At 41.5% G+C, this 21,404-nt stretch overlaps 1 protein-coding gene across 1 annotated transcript; it reads left to right on the forward strand.

Annotated features, from left to right (window-relative positions):
* On the forward strand, positions 1-21,132 carry LOC137257733 (pyruvate dehydrogenase phosphatase regulatory subunit, mitochondrial-like). Its single transcript, XM_067795145.1, has 17 exons — positions 1-410; positions 8,199-8,329; positions 9,030-9,111; positions 10,332-10,413; positions 10,815-10,896; positions 11,144-11,265; positions 11,505-11,619; positions 12,152-12,304; positions 12,676-12,800; positions 13,657-13,849; positions 17,365-17,523; positions 17,880-18,025; positions 18,341-18,489; positions 18,739-18,946; positions 19,441-19,530; positions 19,844-20,023; positions 20,520-21,132. Exons 1-17 carry the CDS (start codon positions 124-126, stop codon positions 20,916-20,918), a joined length of 2,703 nt encoding a protein of 900 aa, XP_067651246.1. The 5' UTR covers positions 1-123; the 3' UTR covers positions 20,919-21,132.
* The last annotated feature ends 272 nt before the right edge of the window (positions 21,133-21,404 follow it).

Below are 21,404 nucleotides of genomic sequence, written 5' to 3' on the forward strand. Positions count from 1 at the left end.
ATTCAACTGAGGTCATACCAGGTAATGGGTTAGTCAGTGAAGTATGATATAGTATGCGCAGAGCTTTCTATGATGGATCTTTTCCGTGTATAACTAAAGGGTGAGCACAGCACGAGAGTTGTGATGATGAATGTCAGCATGTATCAAGGCGCTCTGTCCAGGTGTTATGCACTGACAAGAACATGGGTATCAATACCCACAAACAGGAACCGGTCAGTGGAGTGTTGCATAAAGCAGTACATAGGTCTAAGCAGTGGGGCACTTGACAGGAGATCATACAGCACCGATGTGTCGTCAGTACCCCAGCAGGCGAGGGTGGTGGTGTGTGGTGGAGGAGTGATGGGGTCGTCGGTGGTGTATCACCTGGCGGAGCGTGGTGTGACGGACGTGGTGTTGCTGGAACAGGGAAGGTACGTGACACATCTCTGCAGCAGTGTATGCATGCTAGTGTGACTGTCTCTGTCTTGTGTGCATGCTACTGTGAATATGTCGGTATTGTTTGCATTCTTCTGTGACTGTATCTGTATTGTGTGCATGCTACTGTGATTGTGTCAGTATTGTGTGCATGCTTCTGTAATTGTGTCTGTATTGTGTGCATGCTTCTGTAATTGTGTCTGTATTGTGTGCATGCTTCTGTGACTGTATCTGTATTGTGTGCATGCTACTGTGACTGTGTCCGTATTGTGTGCATGCTTCTGTAATTGTGTCTGTATTGTGTGCATGCTTCTGTAATTGTGTCTGTATTGTGTGCATGCTTCTGTGACTGTGTCAGTATTGTATTCATGCTTCTGTGGCTATGTATGTATTGTTTGCATGCTTCTGTGACTGTGTCAGTATTGTGTGCATGTTTCTGTGACTATGCCAGTTTTGTGTGCATGCTTCTGTGACTGTGTCTGTATTGTATTCATGCTTCTGTGACTGTGTCAGTATTGTGTGCATGTTTCTGTGACTATGCCAGTTTTGTGTGCATGCTTCTGTGACTGTGTCTGTATTGTATTCATCCTTCTGTGACTGTGTCAGTATTGTGTGCATGCTTCTGTGACTGTGACTGTGGCTGTATTGTGTGCATGCTACTATGACTGTGTCTGTATTGTGTGCATGCTTCTGTGACTGTGTCAGTATTGTGTGCATGCTTCTGTGACTGTGTCAGTATTGTGTGCATGCTTCTGTGACTGTGGCTGTATTGTGTGCATGCTTCTGTGACTGTCTGTATTGTGTGCATGCTTCTGTGACTGTATTGTGTGCATGCTTCTGTGTGTCAGTATTGTATTCATGCTTCTGTGGCTATGTATGTATTGTTTGCATGCTTCTGTGACTGTCTGTATTGTGTGCATGCTACAGTGACTGTCTGTATTGTGTGCATGCTACAGTGACTGTGTTTGTATTGAATGCATGCTACAGTGACTGTACTGAATGCATGGTACAGTGACTCTTTGTATTGAATGCATTCTACAGTGACTGTGTTTTATTGAATGCGTGCTACAGTGACTGTGTTTTATTGAATGCATGCTACTGTGACAGTTTGTATTGAATGCATGCTACTGTGACTGTGTTTATATTGAATGTATGCTACTGTGACTGTGTTTGTATTGAATGCGTGCTACAGTGACTGTGTTTGTATTGAATGCATGCTACAGTGACTGTTTTATTGAATGCATTCTACAGTGACTGTGTTTATATTGAATGCATGCTACAGTGACTGTGTTTGTTTTGAATGCGTGCTACAGTGACTGTGTTTTATTGAGTGCATGCTACAGTGACTTTGTTTATATTGAATGCATGGTACAGTGACTGTGTTTATATTGAATGCATGCTACAGTGACTGTGTTTATATTGAATGCATGCTACAGTGACTGTGTTTGTATTGAATGCATTTTACAGTGACTGTGTTTATATTGAATGCATGCTACAGTGACTGTGTTTGTATTGAATGCATGCAACTGTGACTGTGTTTGTATTGAATGCATGCTACAGTGATTGTGTTTGTATTGAATGCATTCTACAGTGACTGTGTTTTATTGAATGCGTGCTACAGTGACTGTGTTTTATTGAATGCATGCTACTGTGACAGTTTGTATTGAATGCATGCTACTGTGACTGTGTTTATATTGAATGTATGCTACAGTGACTGTGTTTATATTGAATGCATGCTACAGTGACTGTGTTTGTATTGAATGCATTTTACAGTGACTGTGTTTATATTGAATGCATGCTACAGTGACTGTGTTTGTATTGAATGCATGCAACTGTGACTGTGTTTGTATTGAATGCATGCTACAGTGATTGTGTTTGTATTGAATGCATTCTACAGTGACTGTGTTTGTATTGAATGCGTGCTACAGTGACTGCGTTTTATTGAATGCATGCAACTGTGACTGTGTTTGTGTTGAATGCATGCTACAGTGACCAAAAGCCAGATAGGACACCATTGGAATAAACATAAAGCGTCTGGTACGTATATTTCAAAAGATTTTCCAACTTTGGGCATTTGTTTCCTGTACATCAATACCATTGAAACATATACTCAAACATGAATTGCAAAACAGATACCCCAGTAAATACACGATCATAAGTATTTCCAACGCATATCTTTGAATTTCAGTGGGTGCTGACATTTCCGATTCTAAGTGTTTTTCGGGTTGGAAACATGTAAATTTATTTAGGTGTGCAAACATATGTAAATGCTCAAATCTGCCAACGTTTACACACCTTAGACATGTTTTATCATATCTGATTTCATGGGTATGTATATGAACGGTTCATACATCTTCATGTTACCTGTGCTCAAGCAAGATGATCATATGTTTCATCGTGTCAATTGCATGATTCGTGTATTTTCGTTTTCACACATTTTAATCAACTTTCACGTGACCTTATCACCAATAGAGCCTGACTAAGAGAGCACTATAACGTAACTTGAAGCTAACACGCCCTATTGAGATGAACTTACTCTTGTCACCAGTATTAGTTACGCCATGTATGCAGGGTTGGCAAATCTTGTGAGTTGCTTGTTTCTAGGGATTAAAAGGTTCAGTTGTGAACAAAGGGCGATGACGTGCCTTTTTGTCCTCGCACGTGTCCTTAGCTATCTCAATTAGAACATCACTTTATCTCTCGTGGAGCACAGCCAAATACGCCATAAGTACCAACTCGTAATTTCTTAAGTCTATTCAGTCGACTACTGCAAAATAAATTTGGCAGTTCATACTTTGAGTATTATTGCACTGCAGTTGACCTTTCTTAATACGTCTCACGGCGCCTGAACCTTCACTAATGTTTAGTCCCTGAATATATATATTTCTTATAGTAACAAACTAACCCATAGAAATAGAAAAGGAGACTCAGGGAGACCAGAGATTCAAAACCTGAACCTGAGGAAATCTAGACTTTCTTCATTTAGAGCTTTAGCATTGCAGAGAGGGTTTGGCAGAAGGGAAAATAATGTGTTTCTGGGATGTGATTGGGACAGACCTGAACGATGTTATTTCTCCTTCCGCTCTGCCTTTTCTGTAATACATCAACTTTAAAGTTGTCCACATTTGTTTCACTAACTCAAAAGTATACGACAATAAACAATATTCTGTGAGGCATAATGCTGGTGCGACTATGACTGGACAGCACGGACGGGTGCATTCTCCAAGTATCCCATAGGCATTCTGGATCTCCGTACCTTTTGCGAAATTCGTCTCGATTGTTTTGTTTACATTGACGAACGAATTGCCGTCAAAAATAATTACCACATCTTACAGATAGAAGGTTATTACTGATTCTTAATTTGTAGTCTCTTAAGTGTGATAAATTTCTGGTAGTACATCCTCTAATCCATGGCACGATTCCGACCATATCATGAGTATGTGATTGTAAATCATAATCAAATAGTGACGTCACAAAACGTCCATGCCGCATCAACAACACATAAACACGCACCACAATTGCAATACGGCCCCCTAAACCACTGATTCTCCGTGACCTGGCGACTCATGGGGTTTAGCTTATGTTAGGACACTCAAGCAAATATATCCAAGCCCACCCAAGTCTAGAAAATGTGGCAATTCTAGATTTCCACAGCTTCAAGGGGAGGTCTCAGGACTCTTTTTCATTACATTATATTTATTCGTTTACAGTGAACTTGTTTCTGTAAAATATGTTCATTTCAGAGACCAGTTGTTAATCTAGTAGGAATCGGTAACAGACTAAAGACAAAATGGATACTCTTGCTGTTATAAATACTTTTTGAGCATTTATTTATTTATATTACTTTATACTTTAACGTTCGTTCTTGTCAGGGGATAAATGTATATTTCCCACTTTAAACCAAATGGACATTTGAAGGATATCGTAATTTAGGTTAAGCTGTTTGAATCATAGTTACAATTAGAAGTCCCAAACAATGGTCCATTGTTCATGTTTTTCCCATTTTGTACCAGTCTGTATCACAGTCACAGAACAATATTATTTCCCCTTCTGTCCAAGCCTTACTGTAACTTTTACACCTTAAATGAAGCATGCTCAGTGATTTCCAGGTTCACCATATGTTATAATCTGCAGGAAAGCTCAGTGCAAGGTTGGGGTTACAGAGTACACCATGCCTGGCGGGACCAACATCTCCAGTAACATTCACTTGTGCCGATTCGTAAGTGGTGTGACAATAAACTAATGAAGCTAAGATTCTTGCACAGACTCAGAACCTTGGAAAATCTGAACTTGCTATATTTGAGGCTCAAGCATTACAGAGAGGGCTTAGCAGATGGGAAAATTCAGGGGCTATGAGACAGACGGACATATCGATGATGTATATGAAGTCTATAGTCTAGCCATGTCTGACGTCACAGCATTGCTTGAAGAAGGGCTTTAGAATTATATTTCGTAAATTATAGTATTTCACTGACTCAATCATACTGTACAAGACATAGCAACTTATACTTGATTGTGACTATAATTTAGGTAGCATTGTAAAACGCAAAGCCTATTTCCTTGATTATATTAAGTCAGGCTGTCTGTAGCTCCAACCAAAGATGATGCTATGCTTTCTGGAAATATGCCCTTTTGTAATGCTTTGGTTGCACGTAATAAGTGATTGTTAAATGCACAGTTGTTAACGATAATCTCAACTAAGACATTTGGCACATATTTTCCCCAACTCTTTTCATAACCGTGACGACATTTCATTTCTTTTTTTCTCTCTCTCTCTCTCTCGCTCTCTCTCTCTCTCCCTCTCTCTCTCCCTCTCTCTCTCTCTCTCTCTCTCTCTCTCTCCAAAACAGATACTGTTAGTCTATGAATCTTCCAAATTACTTGCTCCTTTATTCAATTGAAATTAGGTTCTTTTCCATTTTTCAAAATAATATATTTTTCAAGACACTAAGCGTCAGTCGTATTGTGTCTATGTTGGGAATCAAACACCGGTTTTTGACCTGACAAGCGAGCGCTTTCACCATGAGCAGACCTCATCATTCCCAGTACTGTTAAAGAATATACACTGGCACATCTATTATACATTCAAGATTGAAACCAGTTTCTTCGCCATGTATCCTTCAGTTTTATGCTAGTGACATGATTTGTGGATTGATCATTTATTGCAGTTATACAAATAATACCTGTTTGAATCTTTACCCTTTATGGAATTTACTTTTCCATTTATTCAGCACTTTACAGTTTCAATTCTGCACGAAGGAACTTTGAGCAGTTTCACCCAATCACAGTAGAGCGTAAACAAAATCATGAAACAGCTGGCCCGTCCCAGCAGTCATAGCAATGAACCAGATGTAAAACAGGATTGTCCCATACATGAATAGATACCAATGGATATGAAAAACATAAACGACAGTGATAATAGTAGGATGTCCTATTGAACTTGTTAACCTCTTACAGTTAATATCTTACAGTTAACCTCTTACCTTGCCACCTAACCTACGAAGAATGCTGGCAATTCAGTGTGAATAATCTGCTAATTCTGCCATTTCTGTTGATTTGCATAACAATTTTGTCTTGAGCCATATCACCATTGGTTCGGAAGTCTTGCCGAAAGACTTCCAAGGACATGTTGGTTCTCACTTCAGAGTAAGTGTGTTTGTTTACGAACAAATGAAAAGTCTGGTCCTGTAATGAACCTACTCCCTGCAGCGGAAACTTCTCTCATGGCATGAAGCAGCCACGGTCAGTCTTTATCGGTCACTGTTTACAAAGAATGCTTCCAAATAGACTGACCCATTCAGAAGGAGGTCAACTGCAACATATGTTATATTCAGTATTACACTATCCGAGTAAAGTTGAAATTCTAGTGCTTTTGTTGGAGTTCCATACGGAATTCGAACGTATACCCGTAGAGTCCAGTAGCCATCACATAACGTCAGTCACCTAACTCGCCCAGTCACCGCAGAAAGTTTAATGACAAATGTAACGTTTGTTATAACACATATTAAATGCTTCCAAGATTTGACGCCCTGCCCTGTGTCTTGTTAGGACAAGATTAGTTTATCATTAACCCAGCTTTGTGACGCTACGATGTTCAGACCGGTTGCCACTGGTTGCTACTGGTTCTGGTGGCCCCTGACACGATGTTCTCCGATGCAATAGCCATGTGTGATTAGTTTCCGTTGTTTATACACACACACACACATAATGAGTGAGTGTGTTTAGTTTAACGCTGCACTCAGCATATCCCAGCTACATGGCGGCGGTCTGTAAATAATGGAGTTTGGACCAGACAATCAAGTGATCAACAGCATAACCATCGATCTGCGCAATAGGGAACCGATGACATGTGTCAAGCAAGTCAACGAACGTGATCATGACCACTGGATCCCGTTAGTCGCCTCTTATGACAAGCATGAGTTGTTGAAAGCATATTCTACCCCGGACCTTCACGAGTCACCTCTATAATGAACCTGGCATTTTCTGGTGGGGAAACTCTCAGTTTCAGAATTAATGGAATTTGTTGTCAATGTGAATGATACTTCCTAAAATAATTTAATGGGTCTTCATATTTTGGAAGGAATTATAAACACGCCCATGTCGGTCTGGCTTATTTCAACATCAGCAGACGTGCATTTTCACTTACCTGTGATAACCAAATGGCAGCCATAACTATCCATAACTGTGCCTAACGGTCGTACGATAAAACTGTGAACAAGCGACAGATGTTGGGATAACATGAACCATCAGTGCAATATATATGAAATCCATGTTTGTTTAGTTTATATGTACTTTAGTTGTAGATAGATATGGCCACATACGAGGACTTTATCTGTGCATGGACACGCTGAAGCAAGGGCAGTGGGCGTGGTTTGACCTCATTTTTGTTTACGTTTATCTCGTAGTACTCGCCCTCTATCTATTACATGATGTATCACAGCAACCCTATCAGTACCAAGTGTGAATGGCTATACAGCATATTCAATGTCACAACCATCTGAATATACCTGGATGTGTACAGGACACCAAGTTTTGTAGATGTTATTGGCCTATTTATCCAAATGATATAACGTCACGTGGAAATAGATAGACACGGTGTTAAACATAACATAATCATAGTGAAGCTCTCTTGTCAAGTGTTTAATTGTCAGTTAGAAATTAAAGAGCGTTACATGAAGAATGTATTTAGTTTCGTGAGTGTCACTCTAGCGAATGGCAAATCCAGGTGCTCATGTCCTCACATACTGATATGTTGTTGTCAGAAAGTAAATATAATTATATCTGATATATTTCTTCATATTTAGCTAAACAATTTGAAAATAATCCAGTAATTGATTTATATTTGTATGTGAAAAGTACTGTATCGGTGTCAGCTGCCAGGGATCTACTTCTGATAGACAACATAAGTGAGTGAGTGAGTGAGTTTAGTTTTACGCCGCACTCAGCAATATTACAGCTATATGGCGGCGGTCTGTAAATAATCGAGTCTGGACCAGACAATCCAGTGATCAACAACATGAGCATCGATCTGCACAATTGGGAACCGATGACATGTGTCAACCAAGTCAGCGAGTCTGACCACCCGATCCCGTTAGTCGCCTCTTACGACAAGCTGAGTCGCCTTTTATGGCAAGCATGGGTTGAGACAACATAAGTAACATTCAAAGCATGAGAAAGCAGAACTTGATGGAAAAACATTTCAATGTGACGTTTTATGGAATCAAACGAATTTATCATCTGGGGTATGATGGCAAATACTGGTATTAACGTTTGTCCATCAACAGCCTCACATGTGGAACAACATGGCACTCTGTTGGTCTGATCGGCTGTATTCGGTCCAGTCTGACAGATATGAAGCTTATGAACTACAGCAGGAATCTGTACAGGAGGCTGGAGGAAGATGGACACGGCCTGGGTGAGTGGTCAAGATGGTGTGTAGTGGGTGGTATACACGGTCTGAGTGAGCGGTCTATATGGTGTTAGTCAGTGGTCTATACGGCGTGGGTGAGTGACCAACAAGGTGTGAGTGAGTGGTTAACATTGGCAGGGTTAGTGGTCAATAAGGTGTGGGTGAGAGGTCAACAAGGTGTGGGTGAGTGGTCAACAAGGTGTGGGTGAATGACAGCAAGGTGTGGGTGAGTGGTCAACAAGGTATTGGTGAGAGGTCAACAAGGTATTGGTTAGTGGTCAACATGGTGTCGGTAAGAGGTCAACAAGGCGTGGGTGAGTGGTGAACAAGGTATTGGTGAGTTGTCAACAGGGTATTGGTGAGTGGTGAACAAGGTATTGGTGAGTGGTCAACATGGTGTGTGTGAGTGGTCAACAAGGTATTGTGAGTGGTAAACAAGGTATTGGTGAATGGTCAACATGGTGTCGGTAAGTGGTCAACAAAGTGTGAGTGAGAGGTCAACAATGTGTGGGTGGGTGACAACAAAGTGTGGTTGAGAGGTTAACAGTGTCAGGGTGAATGGTTAACAATATCAGGGTTAGTGGTAAGTAAGGTCAGATACATTGTTGAGTTTATAGCGGCAAACACTGAATACTCTGACTACAAAGATGTCGGTTACTGGGCAGGGGATCTGGCATCTCATTTTATCTGCATGTGTTGTGTACAGGGTGGAAACAGTGCGGCAGTATTTCCTTGGCTCGGACCAAAGACCGAATGATAGACCTGAGGCGGAAACAAGCCATCAGCAGGTTAGATTTACAAACACGACCATGTCTGAGGGCGACTCACCCAGATCCCGTTGAGTAACTGACAACTGTATCTATGAATCTGTGTCATGCGTTTACATCACACTTCCAAACTTGATGCATCAGTGACATAAATATGTTCAATGCTAGACTAACATGTATTCATGTGTTTATCAGGTTTTCAGTTGACCTGCATATGGATGTGTTTGTGCCAGGCAAACTATGGCGCAAATTGGGTTGCGCAACAAAAGAAACTGACCAGTCTTCAAGGAACAAAGGTGGGCAAAGTACTACCCTCGCTTCGGTTCGAAAAATATTTTTCATGTCAAAGTAAAATATCGCCACCATCAAAGATATACACCCATTTCTTCACTGGGTTGTGCTGTCAGATTTAAACCCCATGATTAATAATTACTGAATATTTTTTATTCAACATTTTAAGCGCAACTCGCGGTATATCAGGTAGATCTTCGACCCCATTCCCCCTGCCAGCTTCTGGTTCAACGGAATGAAGGAACAGGAGGTTACTATAGTTTTTGAATCATTTGTCCGTCATATGGAATACTTCTGGAGTTACGTACCCTACTTCATTCACCCACTGCGCCAGATTTTTTTGTATGTAGAATAGATGTTACGAATCTTCTAACAATAACGACGAAAATAAACTCCAACAGGTCCATGGTAAATTAGGCAATATGGTATCTCTTTCTAATTTCTGCTTCTTCTTGTTCCTTCAAACCGTTGAAACGGACGCCGGTAGGGGGAACTGAGGCGAAGAACAATCTGAAAACCCCAAGTTAAAATATTATTTCATGTGAATAATTATTAAATATGGGGTTGGAAATATGAGAGCACACCCACGTGCGCAAATGGCAGTGTACCTTTGATGGTGGCGATACCTTATTTTGACATGAAAAATACTCCGAACCGAAGCGAGGGAAGCGCTTTGCCAGCGGTTTATGACATGTGGTTTATGACATGCACATCGAGAGAGGCTAGATACGTCAATCCTTCGCGGACATCTGGTATCATAAACTACAGGGGTCTGAAATGATTTTTCTCTATCTGTAAAGAGTGGACACGGAGAATTCGCTCGGGGTTCATTTGTCCCTATCTTTCGTGGAGAGATTATCAGATATCCATGCAGAGACGTATCGTGTTGGAGCAGAATCCAGTGGATCAGAAATGTCCCTCTGAGACTCATCTTCTTTCCTCCCACACAGATACGGTGGTGTGGAAACCCACATTGTGAGTCCGTCAGAGATCTCCGACCTCAACCCTCTTGTACGCCACGATGACTTAGTGGTGAGATCTACGTTGTATTTACTCTGTCTAAGATTGTTCAGCTCAATGTACAGCGTTAGTGATGTTGAAGTTTTTGAGGTGATGATGATCCTTTGTCTGAAGCATCACATCCATGCAAATATCCAAAGGTTTGTGATAGCGAGGTGTTCTACTCAATGTACAATGAAGCGTTAGTAATGATGGCTCAGAGTCTCCTTTGTCTCCGCCACCTTGCTGATTGGTGCCAATGCAGTGACTATTCCATCCCTATGAAAATAGCAAGATATGGTCACTCTATGTCAACTGGACATTGAAGGATAAAGTCAGATCCCGATTTCGCTGAGGTTTCCTTAATAACCAGCAGAATATCACACAATCTACATGGTATAGGAGGCTGTTGATCAATCGCTTCCTCTCTGCAGGGAGGCTTGTACGTTCCAGAAGATGGCGTCACTACTGCCCCAGATGTTGCCATGGTGTTAAGTAGACTGGCTAAACAGAAAGGTTGGTGTTTAAATATAACACATTTGCATGTCAGTGCATGTTTTGGGGGGTATTTTTCGGTATGCTAATTAGTGTACAAAAATGATCTGCGACTATATTTCATGGTAAAAGTGATAATACTCTTTAACTCATTACATTTATTGTAATTTTCAATCCTGTACCCTTCATTTTCTGATTCTTTTTGTCGTTAAGATTTGTGTTTCGTTCAACGACCAAAGTGTGAGCCAATTTATGTTGTGTGTTCCAGGAGTGAAGGTGATGGAAGGTGTGCAACTTGAGAGAATTCTCACAAAAAATGACCGAGTCTATGCGGTGGAAACTTCCCTTGGTACAATCAACTGTGAATACTTCGTGAACTGTGGGGGGCAGGTAGGTAGTATCTGATGAGCGCTTGTTGTGGCTGATGTTTCAGGACAGAGATGCTTGGGTAGCCTTGTGTATAGATAACCATAGCGATGAGCTTACTTTTATTAACACGTGGTCACTGACTCTTGGATCACATTTCCTGTTTGTGTCGGTGGTTGCTGTGGATATCCAGTGAACATTCCGAAGCTGATTCCTCTGTAGGTTGTTAGCACGAATTAAATGATGACTGTTGTCTGCTGCAGTGGGCTCATGAGATTGGCAAGAAGTCAGCTCCCGATGTGAAGGTTCCCTTACATTCTTGTGAACACTTCTACATTGTCACCAAGCCCATGGAAGGTGTCCCAAGCAATATGCCAGGTACATATAGGAATTGTTTTTAACTTTCTATATGTCAACACTTAAATTATTTTATAACTATAACCTGAATATATTCAGAAGATCTATTCTTCTTTTCCGAAATATAAATAGCGTTTGTTTGTTTGTTTGTTTGTTTGTTTGCCTGTCTGTTTGTTTGTTTGTTTTGTGACGAAGTGATTGAGTTTCCGCCGCTTTTAACAATATGTTAGCAATATTCCCGCGAGGGACACCAGAAATGGTCTTCGCAGATTGTGCATAAGTGGAGAATCGAACCCGGGGCTCCTGCAAGACTCGTGAACGTTTCACCACTAGGCTACACTTCCTTGTCTTTTGTTTGTTTTGTTTGTTTTGGGTTTTTTTGTTTGTTTTTGTTGTTGTTGTTTTTTTGTTTTGTTTTTTTGGGGGGGGGTTTGTTTTTGACATAGCAGGACAGTGCAGACTGAAGCAAAACATATAGCAGTAAGATATTAGTGGACACAAATATTGTTTGTGAGTACTGATTGATGAGTGTATGGAGCCTTTCCTGTTTCAGTTATTCGAGACAATGATGGCTACACCTACTTCCGGGAATGGAATGGCGGTGTTCTGGCCGGAGGGTTCGAACCTGTGGCCAAGCCGGTGTTCACACATGGTATTCCAGACAAGTTTGAGTTCCAGCTACTGCCAGAAGATTGGGACCACTTCCGTGAGTACCTCCAGAAATCTAAACGTTGAACATAAGCATGTCCTATCCACCTATATTTGCTTTTGTTTTTTACAATGAAACATATTCTGCATTATGGTGGAACAGGTTCCCCGTGCATTACAACAATAATCATGAATATGGCAAGTGTGTCTCTATATTACAACAGACTCCTTTGGCGTTTTAGCTGTGTTCTCCTCTATCACAGAAACGTTCCTGTCTACCACAACGGTATTCCTGTATATTACAACAACGTTCGTGTCTATCACAACAGTGTTCTTTTATATTACAACAGTGTTCCTATCACAACATTGTTCCTGCATATTTCAACAGTTTTCCTGTACATTACCTCAGTGATTCCGTGTTGTTTCTAGAGGTTCTACTGGATGAGATCTTGCTCCGGATGCCCTGTTTTGAGACGGCGGAGGTGAGGCAGCTCATCAACGGTCCGGAGAGTTTTACACCCGACTCCAACTGGATCCTCGGAGAATCAGCGGAGGTACACAACACAGGAACAAAGTTTTTGAAAGGCATTTATGAGGGGGACGAACATGAACACATGACACGTTTTGTGGATGACAACTTCTTTTATACTTTACACCACGTTCCAGGGCTAATTCGTGCTCCTTCGTCAGGTGAATGCTGCGTCAGTACAAAGAGTGAATATATGAAAAATAAACATATTTACACTATGGAAAGAACGCTTTACCAGTGCGTGAATCAGTAGCATACTTGTTTCATTTAGGTGTATAGTTTTCTTTACCACTAGGAACTGCAATTCCAGTTTGCATGCAGAGGAATGAGTGTTTGGTACCATTTGCATAACATTTTTTACAAATTTTGAGGAGTCAGGTCAAGTGTTCACGGGCATACCTACAGATGTCTCAATACTTATGATAGGCAAGTTGACTGTGTAGACTACTGTGTTGACTGGTGTTCTGAACAATGTCTTGGCCGGCATGTCTAGTGTGGTGTGGTGATCTGCATGTTGTTTGAGCGGCCTGTATTGACTGGTGTATCAAACAGCATGTTTTGAATGGCGTCATGACCAGATTGTCGTCAAGTGTGTTGAACGGAGCGTTGTGTGGTGGGATGATCGAATTGTTGTCAAGAGTGTTTATCTGGTTGTTGACTACCCAGTGACCACTGCTGACCAGTGGCTGGTGTGTTGACCGCATGTTCAGTGGCGTCCTGACCAGCGTGTTGAATGGCTTGTTGACTTATGTGTTGACCAGCTTGTTCATACCTGTGCGTTGATTGTCGTGTCACAGGTGGTCAATTATTTCGTTCATCTATGTGTTGACTGATGTGCTGACTAGCTTGTTTTGACCTGTGTGTTGACTGTCGTGTTATAGGTGGCCAATTACTTCGTAGCAGCAGGAATGAACTCCCGGGGGATTGCTGGCGCTGGGGGTGTTGGCAAGTACTTGACTGAGTGGATCTTGGATGGGGAGCCAAGCATTGATCTGTGGGCACACGATATCCGACGCTTTGCTGGTCTCCATAACAACAGGCGCTTCCTGCGAGATCGAGTCAAGGAGGTCCTAGGTAATCCAACTTTGTTCGATATTGTGACAAAGTGCTGACATGAATGGTTAAAGCAGACTACATGTCTTCTGTCAATCAAAAGCGTATGAAAGTATTATCTGTCCTAAAGGCTGTTCTGTTTGATGCTGGAAGAATATTCCTTAAATCTGCTTCATAGACTTTGAAGAAGTCAGACAAGGGAAAGACTTTTCAAGAATTGCTTGTGGTGAAAACAGACCTCTGAAGTGTGAAATAAATTACTTCCTACCTCTTGCTACCGGTACTCCAAGGAGCTCTACAATGGTCCTGTTTTGGCCATTTTGACACCATTAATATTTTTTGATAATAACAATAATAGTGTAAAACTAAAAGCCTTTTGGTTTTTTTGGGTTTTTTTCGTTATTACACTTCCGATGTTCATGTACTTCTTTCATGAGAATACTATTAATTTAGCTTAATTTGAAAATTGAATAATAGTAGACAGAAGCAACAAAACTCTTTACACATCCTTAAGAATTCTCTGCTAAATGCAGAGTCGGGTGTACAATTTTTGTTTTGTTTCCGTATGTATGTATGTATGTATGTATGTATGTATGTATGTATGTATGTATGTATGTATGTATGTATGTATGTATGTATGATAGATAGATAGATAGATAGATAATCTTTATTTCCTCCAGTTTGATGAAGATTACAATGTGCAGTTATGATATATTTTACGTTAAATGATTATGATGAATGGGTGTTTCAGTCAGCATTGTTCATATACATACAAGTGTTTTAACAAGTGTCGCCATTTCCTTATAAAACGGCTTACAATAATTATTACGTTTGCCCACACATCCCTCTCTAGTTCCATGATACATTCTATTGGGCATCCACCGAGTAGAAATGCAAGAATAACATCGTCATCTTGATCCCAGATCTTAACAAAAGTATCTACATCCAAAATATCACATATAGAGTTAAAGAGTTCATTTCTGTCATTCATATTAATTGTACATGGCATAAACACGTGCTTTACAATATCATTGGCGACAGTTTTACAATAACATTCTCTTGAAACTATTTCAGCTGCTCCATTGAATACAAGTCTTGCAATGTCAGTGAACTGGTCATTCTTCTCTGTGGCTAACATCCAGAGATAATGTTCCTTACTGGATCTTATATTAACATATCTTTACACACTTAGTTTGGAGTTAAGATGGACATGAAATAGATTGTCTCTATGAGATTTAATGGTATCATTCACGGCCCTGGACCAGCTTTCCTTATTAATAAATTGACAATTATTGATATAGTTTGCTAGTATATCGTTTAGGTTATACTTATGTACAAGTTGCAGCATATTATATATCGGGGATGTTTTACTACATACGTTGCATGTAGAGGTATCCGAACACATGAATTGGCCAAGGCGAACTAGAAACATTACTTTAAAAATATAGTTATACTTTGCATTACACAACTTTCCTAACAGGTAGAGTGCTCTTTTGTCTATGTAGTACTGTAGTGGCATGATCCCAATGGCATCCAGTACAACACTACTGGGAGTGCGCTTGTGTAATCCCTGAACTTTTTTACAAAATTGTCGTTGTACAACTTCGAGCATTTCATACTCTTTAAGAGGAAGTTTGCCCCATACGTTGCATCCATACAGACCACATGCTAAGATTACCCTTTCCCAGATACGTGCTGCAGATTAAGACCACCAAAATACAATTAATTTTTATGGTTAGTGTTCATGAGCACTCGTAGCTTTTCACATGCAGATTTAGTACGTTCAAGTGATGATTTGCCTGTACTTATATATACGCCTGCATATTTAATAGATTTTTTGTGTGGAACATGCACATCACCAATTGATACATTATTCAATTTGGTTTTAACGTTATCGTTTAAGCATTCAAAGTGTAGAACCGCACTCTTGCAGACATTGTATTTTAGCTGCCACATATGAGCATAATTTTCAGCGACACTGAGGAGATTTTGCAGGCCTTTGGTAGAGGAACTCATCAAAGTAGTGTCGTCAGCAAGAAGTATTCCAGGGCATTTGCCCCATGGCAGGATTAAACCAGAGTCTGAATTCCCGAGTTCGTATAGGAGATCATTAATGAATAATGTGAAGAGCCAGGCTGACATTACTCTACCTTGACCTACTCCTTGATTCACGGGGAATACATCCGATTTAAATCCCTCAAAGCATACAAATGATTTCATGGAGCTATTGGAGAGTCTTAGTATTCTCCATAGTTTACCCGTAATTCCAATATCATACAGTTTAATAAATAACCCATCAAGCCATACCCGATCAAATGCCTTTTCGTTATCTAAGAATGCACAATATACAGGCGACATCCTTTCGTTATAATATGCAATATTTTCTTTTAACGTAAGTACGGCCGTTTCAGCACCGTAGTGATGCCTAAACCCAAATTGCAGAGGATGGGGGAATTCTGTCTTAGAATCTATCCAGGACTCTATTCTGTTAAGGAGAAGTCTTTCAAAGAGTTTACTTAATACAGACGTCATAGTTATTCCCCTATAATTGGCAGGGTCATGTTTTGGTTTACCGTGGCCCTTGTGTATTGGAAGAATTTGTCCTAAAGAAAATGATTTAGGGATGTATTCAGACGTAATAATGGCATTGAATAGTAAGGCAATATGATGAAGCAGCGATCTACCAGCCTTCTTTATGTGCTCATTCACAATACCGTCAGGACCAGGCGACTTTCGTACTTTAAGTCGTTTTACTGTATAATGGATTTCGTCTTCAGTGAATGGACATTGTAGAGGCGACCCGGCGTCGTTCTGTATATCATCTGTTGCTACAATATTTAAAATTCGATCGTTCACATTCTGGGCATGTACATAGTCAGATTTTACATCCGGGCAAGGAGTAGCTAGTGAATGGAAGTAGCGTCCAAACAGACTGCAAATATCCTTCCCCTTGTAACAAGTTTGAGATTCATAGGTAAGTTGTATCGTTTGTATCGTTTTGTAATTTTAAAAAATTCTTTAACATCTACTTCTGCTGCTTCGTAGATTTCATCAAATCTGTTTTTAGATTACTGCCGTTTTGCATTGCGATGTTTTATACGAAAGAGCCGTTTACTTTCCTTATATTTTGCATACGCAGCATCGTTTTTGTCTCTCACTATCCCATTTGTAACCCAGTGTCGTCGACAATTTCGCATTTCTTTATGCAGATTATTAAGACCATGTCCATGTTGACGTATGTATGTATGTGTGTGTGTGTGTCAGTTTGCGTTTGTGTGAGTGTGTGTGTGTGTGTGAGTGTGTGTGTGTGTGTATGTAAACAATGGAGTTTGGGCCAGACAATCAAGTGACTGTCACCATTCAATTAGATGGATTACTCTTTAGGAAACAATACATAGTCTTCCCTGTGCGTTACGAAGGTAACCCAAGAGTTAGTTTTCTTCGCCTGGCAGTCATGAGGAATACTGATGACGTTTTTGGATAAGTATCGTGTTGTGTCTATATTCGACGTCCATGTTGACGTTGTATGTCCACAGGTACCACGTTCTCCCTCATCTACCCCCGACAGTCCGAGTTTAAGACAGGGCGACGACTGAGGACATCCCCCCTCCACACACGGCTGGAGGTGGCTGGGGGATACTTCGGGGAAACCATGGCCTACGAGAGAGCTGTGTGGTTTTCCAGACTGGGACAAGGTAATCATGTCTACAACATTACGGAAAGTCAAATAATATTTCTGTGAAGCATTTACACATGTGGCACAATAACAAAACGTCACCAAGCATTTAGGAGATAAAAACTATTTGTTGGTGTGCAGTAATGGAGCAGAATAGAAACTACCATCCCTTGTCTCCATGTGCTTTACCAGGGTCATGTAGGGGCCTTCTCAATTTTTTTAATCCACTCTTCAACCTCAGATAGCAGAATATCAGGCAGGTAGGTAGAAAATAGGAAATACGGAGTAACAAAAACTATTCTTGATGAAATGTGTAACCTATTTCATGAGAACCCTAGAGAGACAATATGAACCTTGAGAATATTTGTGTGCCAGATGAGGACACTGACTCCGACAACATCAGTCACAAAGGGACGTTTGGGAAGCCGACATGGTTCGACTGCGTCCAGGATGAGTACTGGGCGTGCAAGGAGAGGGTCTGTCTCATCGACATGTCTTCATTCGCCAAGTTTGTCATCAAGGTAGCTCATTACATGCGCTTGCTTTACGTCTCTGCGTGGAATACAGAAACCAACAATGGCAGATATTTCTCCCCTGTCTTTGTCTTCTCCTGTTGAACAAAAGGCCGAAAGATTTTCTAAGTTTGTTTATAGAACATATAGAATGTTCTCCTCATGGAAACGGTGATGCGAGGCAGTTACTGTCAGGAACCAGTTTCTTTTGTAAAAAGGAATGCACTCTTGTCTGCCTTTATGCAGCACTAGACTGCGGCCTGAGACCTGTATTTTGTGTATGATGACGTTGTGGTCACGAGTTTATTGCTGACCTGTGTCCAGTCTGCAGGGAGGGAGGCAGTGGACTTTTTGCAGTATCTGTGCTCCAACGACATCGACCAGGACATCGGCAACATCGTCCACACTGGGATGCAGAATGAGAAAGGAGGCTTCGAGAACGACTGCAGTATAGTCCGGATGGAGGAAAACAGGTTAGAGGAGGAGAGTGTTCACGTCAGTGATGGTGGTTTACGACAGTGAACGTTTCTGTGTTTGTCAGGGTTTTCAAGTTGTTAAAATATTACAGGTTGAGTGTCTGTCTTCAAATATACACTGAACACTATCTGGATTTCAGTCGAAGGCAATGTAACATGGTTTCTCTATCACTGTACACTGTGGGACTATCTCAGTCTCTTGATTGTGGGCCTACAAGCTCTGATTACGTCCTTCACTGTTGTCAGTTTCTTCATGATCTGCCCAAGCATCCAACAGACCCGAGCGTTGGCATGGTTACGTCACCACCTGCCACCAGATGGCTCTGTGCAGCTGGAGGATGTGACGTCAATGTACTCCGGGATCAACATGATCGGCCCACACGCCCAGCATCTCCTGGCCGATGTGTCTGACACGCCCACGGGCAAAACCGAGTTCAAGGCCATGACAAGTAAAGTAGGTATCATCTGAATATTTGTAATCAGGTCATAGTGTTGTGGATGTATTTGGCTGGATATTGCATAATGTCGCACTTAGGGACAATCTAGCTATATTAGTTCAGTCTCTGTAAATAATCAGATCTGAAAGTGATTCTCTGGTAATTTACGTGAACACCAATCATCTTTAACATTTACTGTCTAAGCCTTTATCGTCATCCATCGAGTAAATCACCTAATGATATCATACACGAGGGGCTACCCATGCACTGATTCATGTTTTAACTCTGGAATGACTGCGAAGTGACATTTATAAAGTCTTTGATGCGGCTATCGTGTAATAACTACTGTCCATCATCAACTGGTGTGTGTACTGCATCATCATCTTTTGTGTGCACTGCATCAACTGTTGTGTATACTGCATTTTCAGCTGCTGTGTGTTCTGCATCATCATCTGGTGTGTGTACTGCATCATCATCTTTTGTTTACTGCATCATCAGCTTGTGTTTGCAGGTTATCGACGTGGGCTACGCTAGTGGCATCATCGCCATGAGATTGACACATTCTGGGGAGGATGGATTTATTCTCTACATCCCCTCTGATGTAAGCTTTGCATCTCTTGTTAGTAAGTTTTCAGTTTAAGAGTCGTAAACAAAAATCATCAATGAAAAGAAAAAGTTGTATTTCTTCTTTGTTCCATTTGATGTATCAGAAATTGTACGCAATAATGTTTTGTCAAATGACCGATACCGAATTTACAGCTCTTGTCACCTCCTCCAAGGATGTGTAGTTTTATTAATACCACAAAGTAGTGCAGTACCTGCCTGGAAAGTTGGTTTGCTCACAAGTCTGAGAAGCGTCCTCAGATATTTACCCTGTTTGCTGTCGATATCCTGCTTCTAAAAACATTTTCCAGTACGCCATCCACACCTACGACACTCTGATGCACTCTGGGATTGATTACGGAGTGAGGAATGCTGGGTACTACGCCATGCGACACCTACGTATGGAGAAGTTTTTTGCATACTGGGGCCTGGACTTGAATGCTCAGACAACCCCCATGGAGTGTGGCCGGGAATTCCGTGTAAAGCTGGAGGTGAGCTACAGTGCCTACATGTAAGGTTCTTTCTGTGACTGGTTTGAGGCCGGAGTTCTTTCCCACTGTGGAAAGAAGATCAACTCGCCATTCAAGCTTGGTTGTCTTTGTGTTGTTACCCAAGGAGGTCCCGGGGTAGAATAGGCTTCAGCAACCCATGCTTGCCATAATAGGCGACTAATGGGATCGGGCGGTCAGGCTCGCTGACTTTGTTGACACAGATCATCAGTTCCCAATTGCGTGGATCGATGCTCATGCTGTTGATGACCGGACTGTCTGGTCCAGACTCGATTATTTACAGACCCCGCCGTATAGCTGGAATATTGCTGTGTGCGGCGTAAAACTAAACTCACTAACACATTTTGTGTTGTAATCATATGACTCTTGTTTCCCCTCAACTTGGACATCTCCCACTAAGTTTTCTTGTATCAGTGAGGGAAGCCTTTAAATAAAAGCCTAGGCTAAGTGACTAGATAATCGGTATTTCTGTCAACAGAAAGGTGATTTCATTGGCCGAGAGGCCCTCAAGGAACAGAAGGAGAACGGCATCAAGAAGAAGTTTGTACAGTTCCTGCTGGAAGACTTTGATGTGAACAGTGACCTGTGGCCGTGGGGTGGTGAGCCCGTGTACCGCAATGGGGTATTTGCGGGGGTCACTACCACCTGTGGATACGGCTTCACATTGGACCGGATGGTGTGTCTTGGATATGTCAGTGACTTTGACGACGACGGCAATGCCAAACTGAAGATGAACATGAATAAATTCGTGATGGACAAAGACGCACACTATCAGATTGACATTGGTGGGAAGCGGTACTCTGCTAAGGCTGGTATCTACACCCCCAAGTTGGCCATGTCCACGGTAGAACCTTCCTTTATTCCAGTGCCAGTGTGATCTGTCCTACCTCAGAATCTAGTCTCGTCACCAGGAGCCTCAGACCTTGTACAAGGTCAAGACAGCCATTAACAGACTGTTGTATACAGATAACCAGAAATACGATCTCATTGCTTCAGGCATCCCAAGGGATGAATATACACTGTATTTCTCTTCGTTTATTTCTCCATGTGAATCCATGTTTCTGTCCGGGTTAGTAAATGATGTGTACCTGTGTCCGGGTTAGTCGTGGTGGGTACCTGTGTCCGGGTTAGTCGTGGTGGGTACCTGTGTCCGGGTTAGTCGTGGTGTGTACCTGTGTCTGGGTTAGTCGTGGTGTGTACCTGTGTCCGGGTTAGTCGTGGTGGGTACCTGTGTCCGGGTTAGTCGTGGCGTGTACCTGTGTCTGGGTTAGTCGTGGTGGGTACCTGTGTCCGGGTTAGTCGTGGTGGGTACCTGTGTCCGGGTTAGTCGTGATGTGCACCTGTGTCTGGATTAGTCGTGGTG

This window comes from Haliotis asinina, chromosome 12 (genome assembly GCF_037392515.1).
Source record: "Haliotis asinina isolate JCU_RB_2024 chromosome 12, JCU_Hal_asi_v2, whole genome shotgun sequence".
Lineage (NCBI taxonomy): Eukaryota > Metazoa > Mollusca > Gastropoda > Lepetellida > Haliotidae > Haliotis > Haliotis asinina.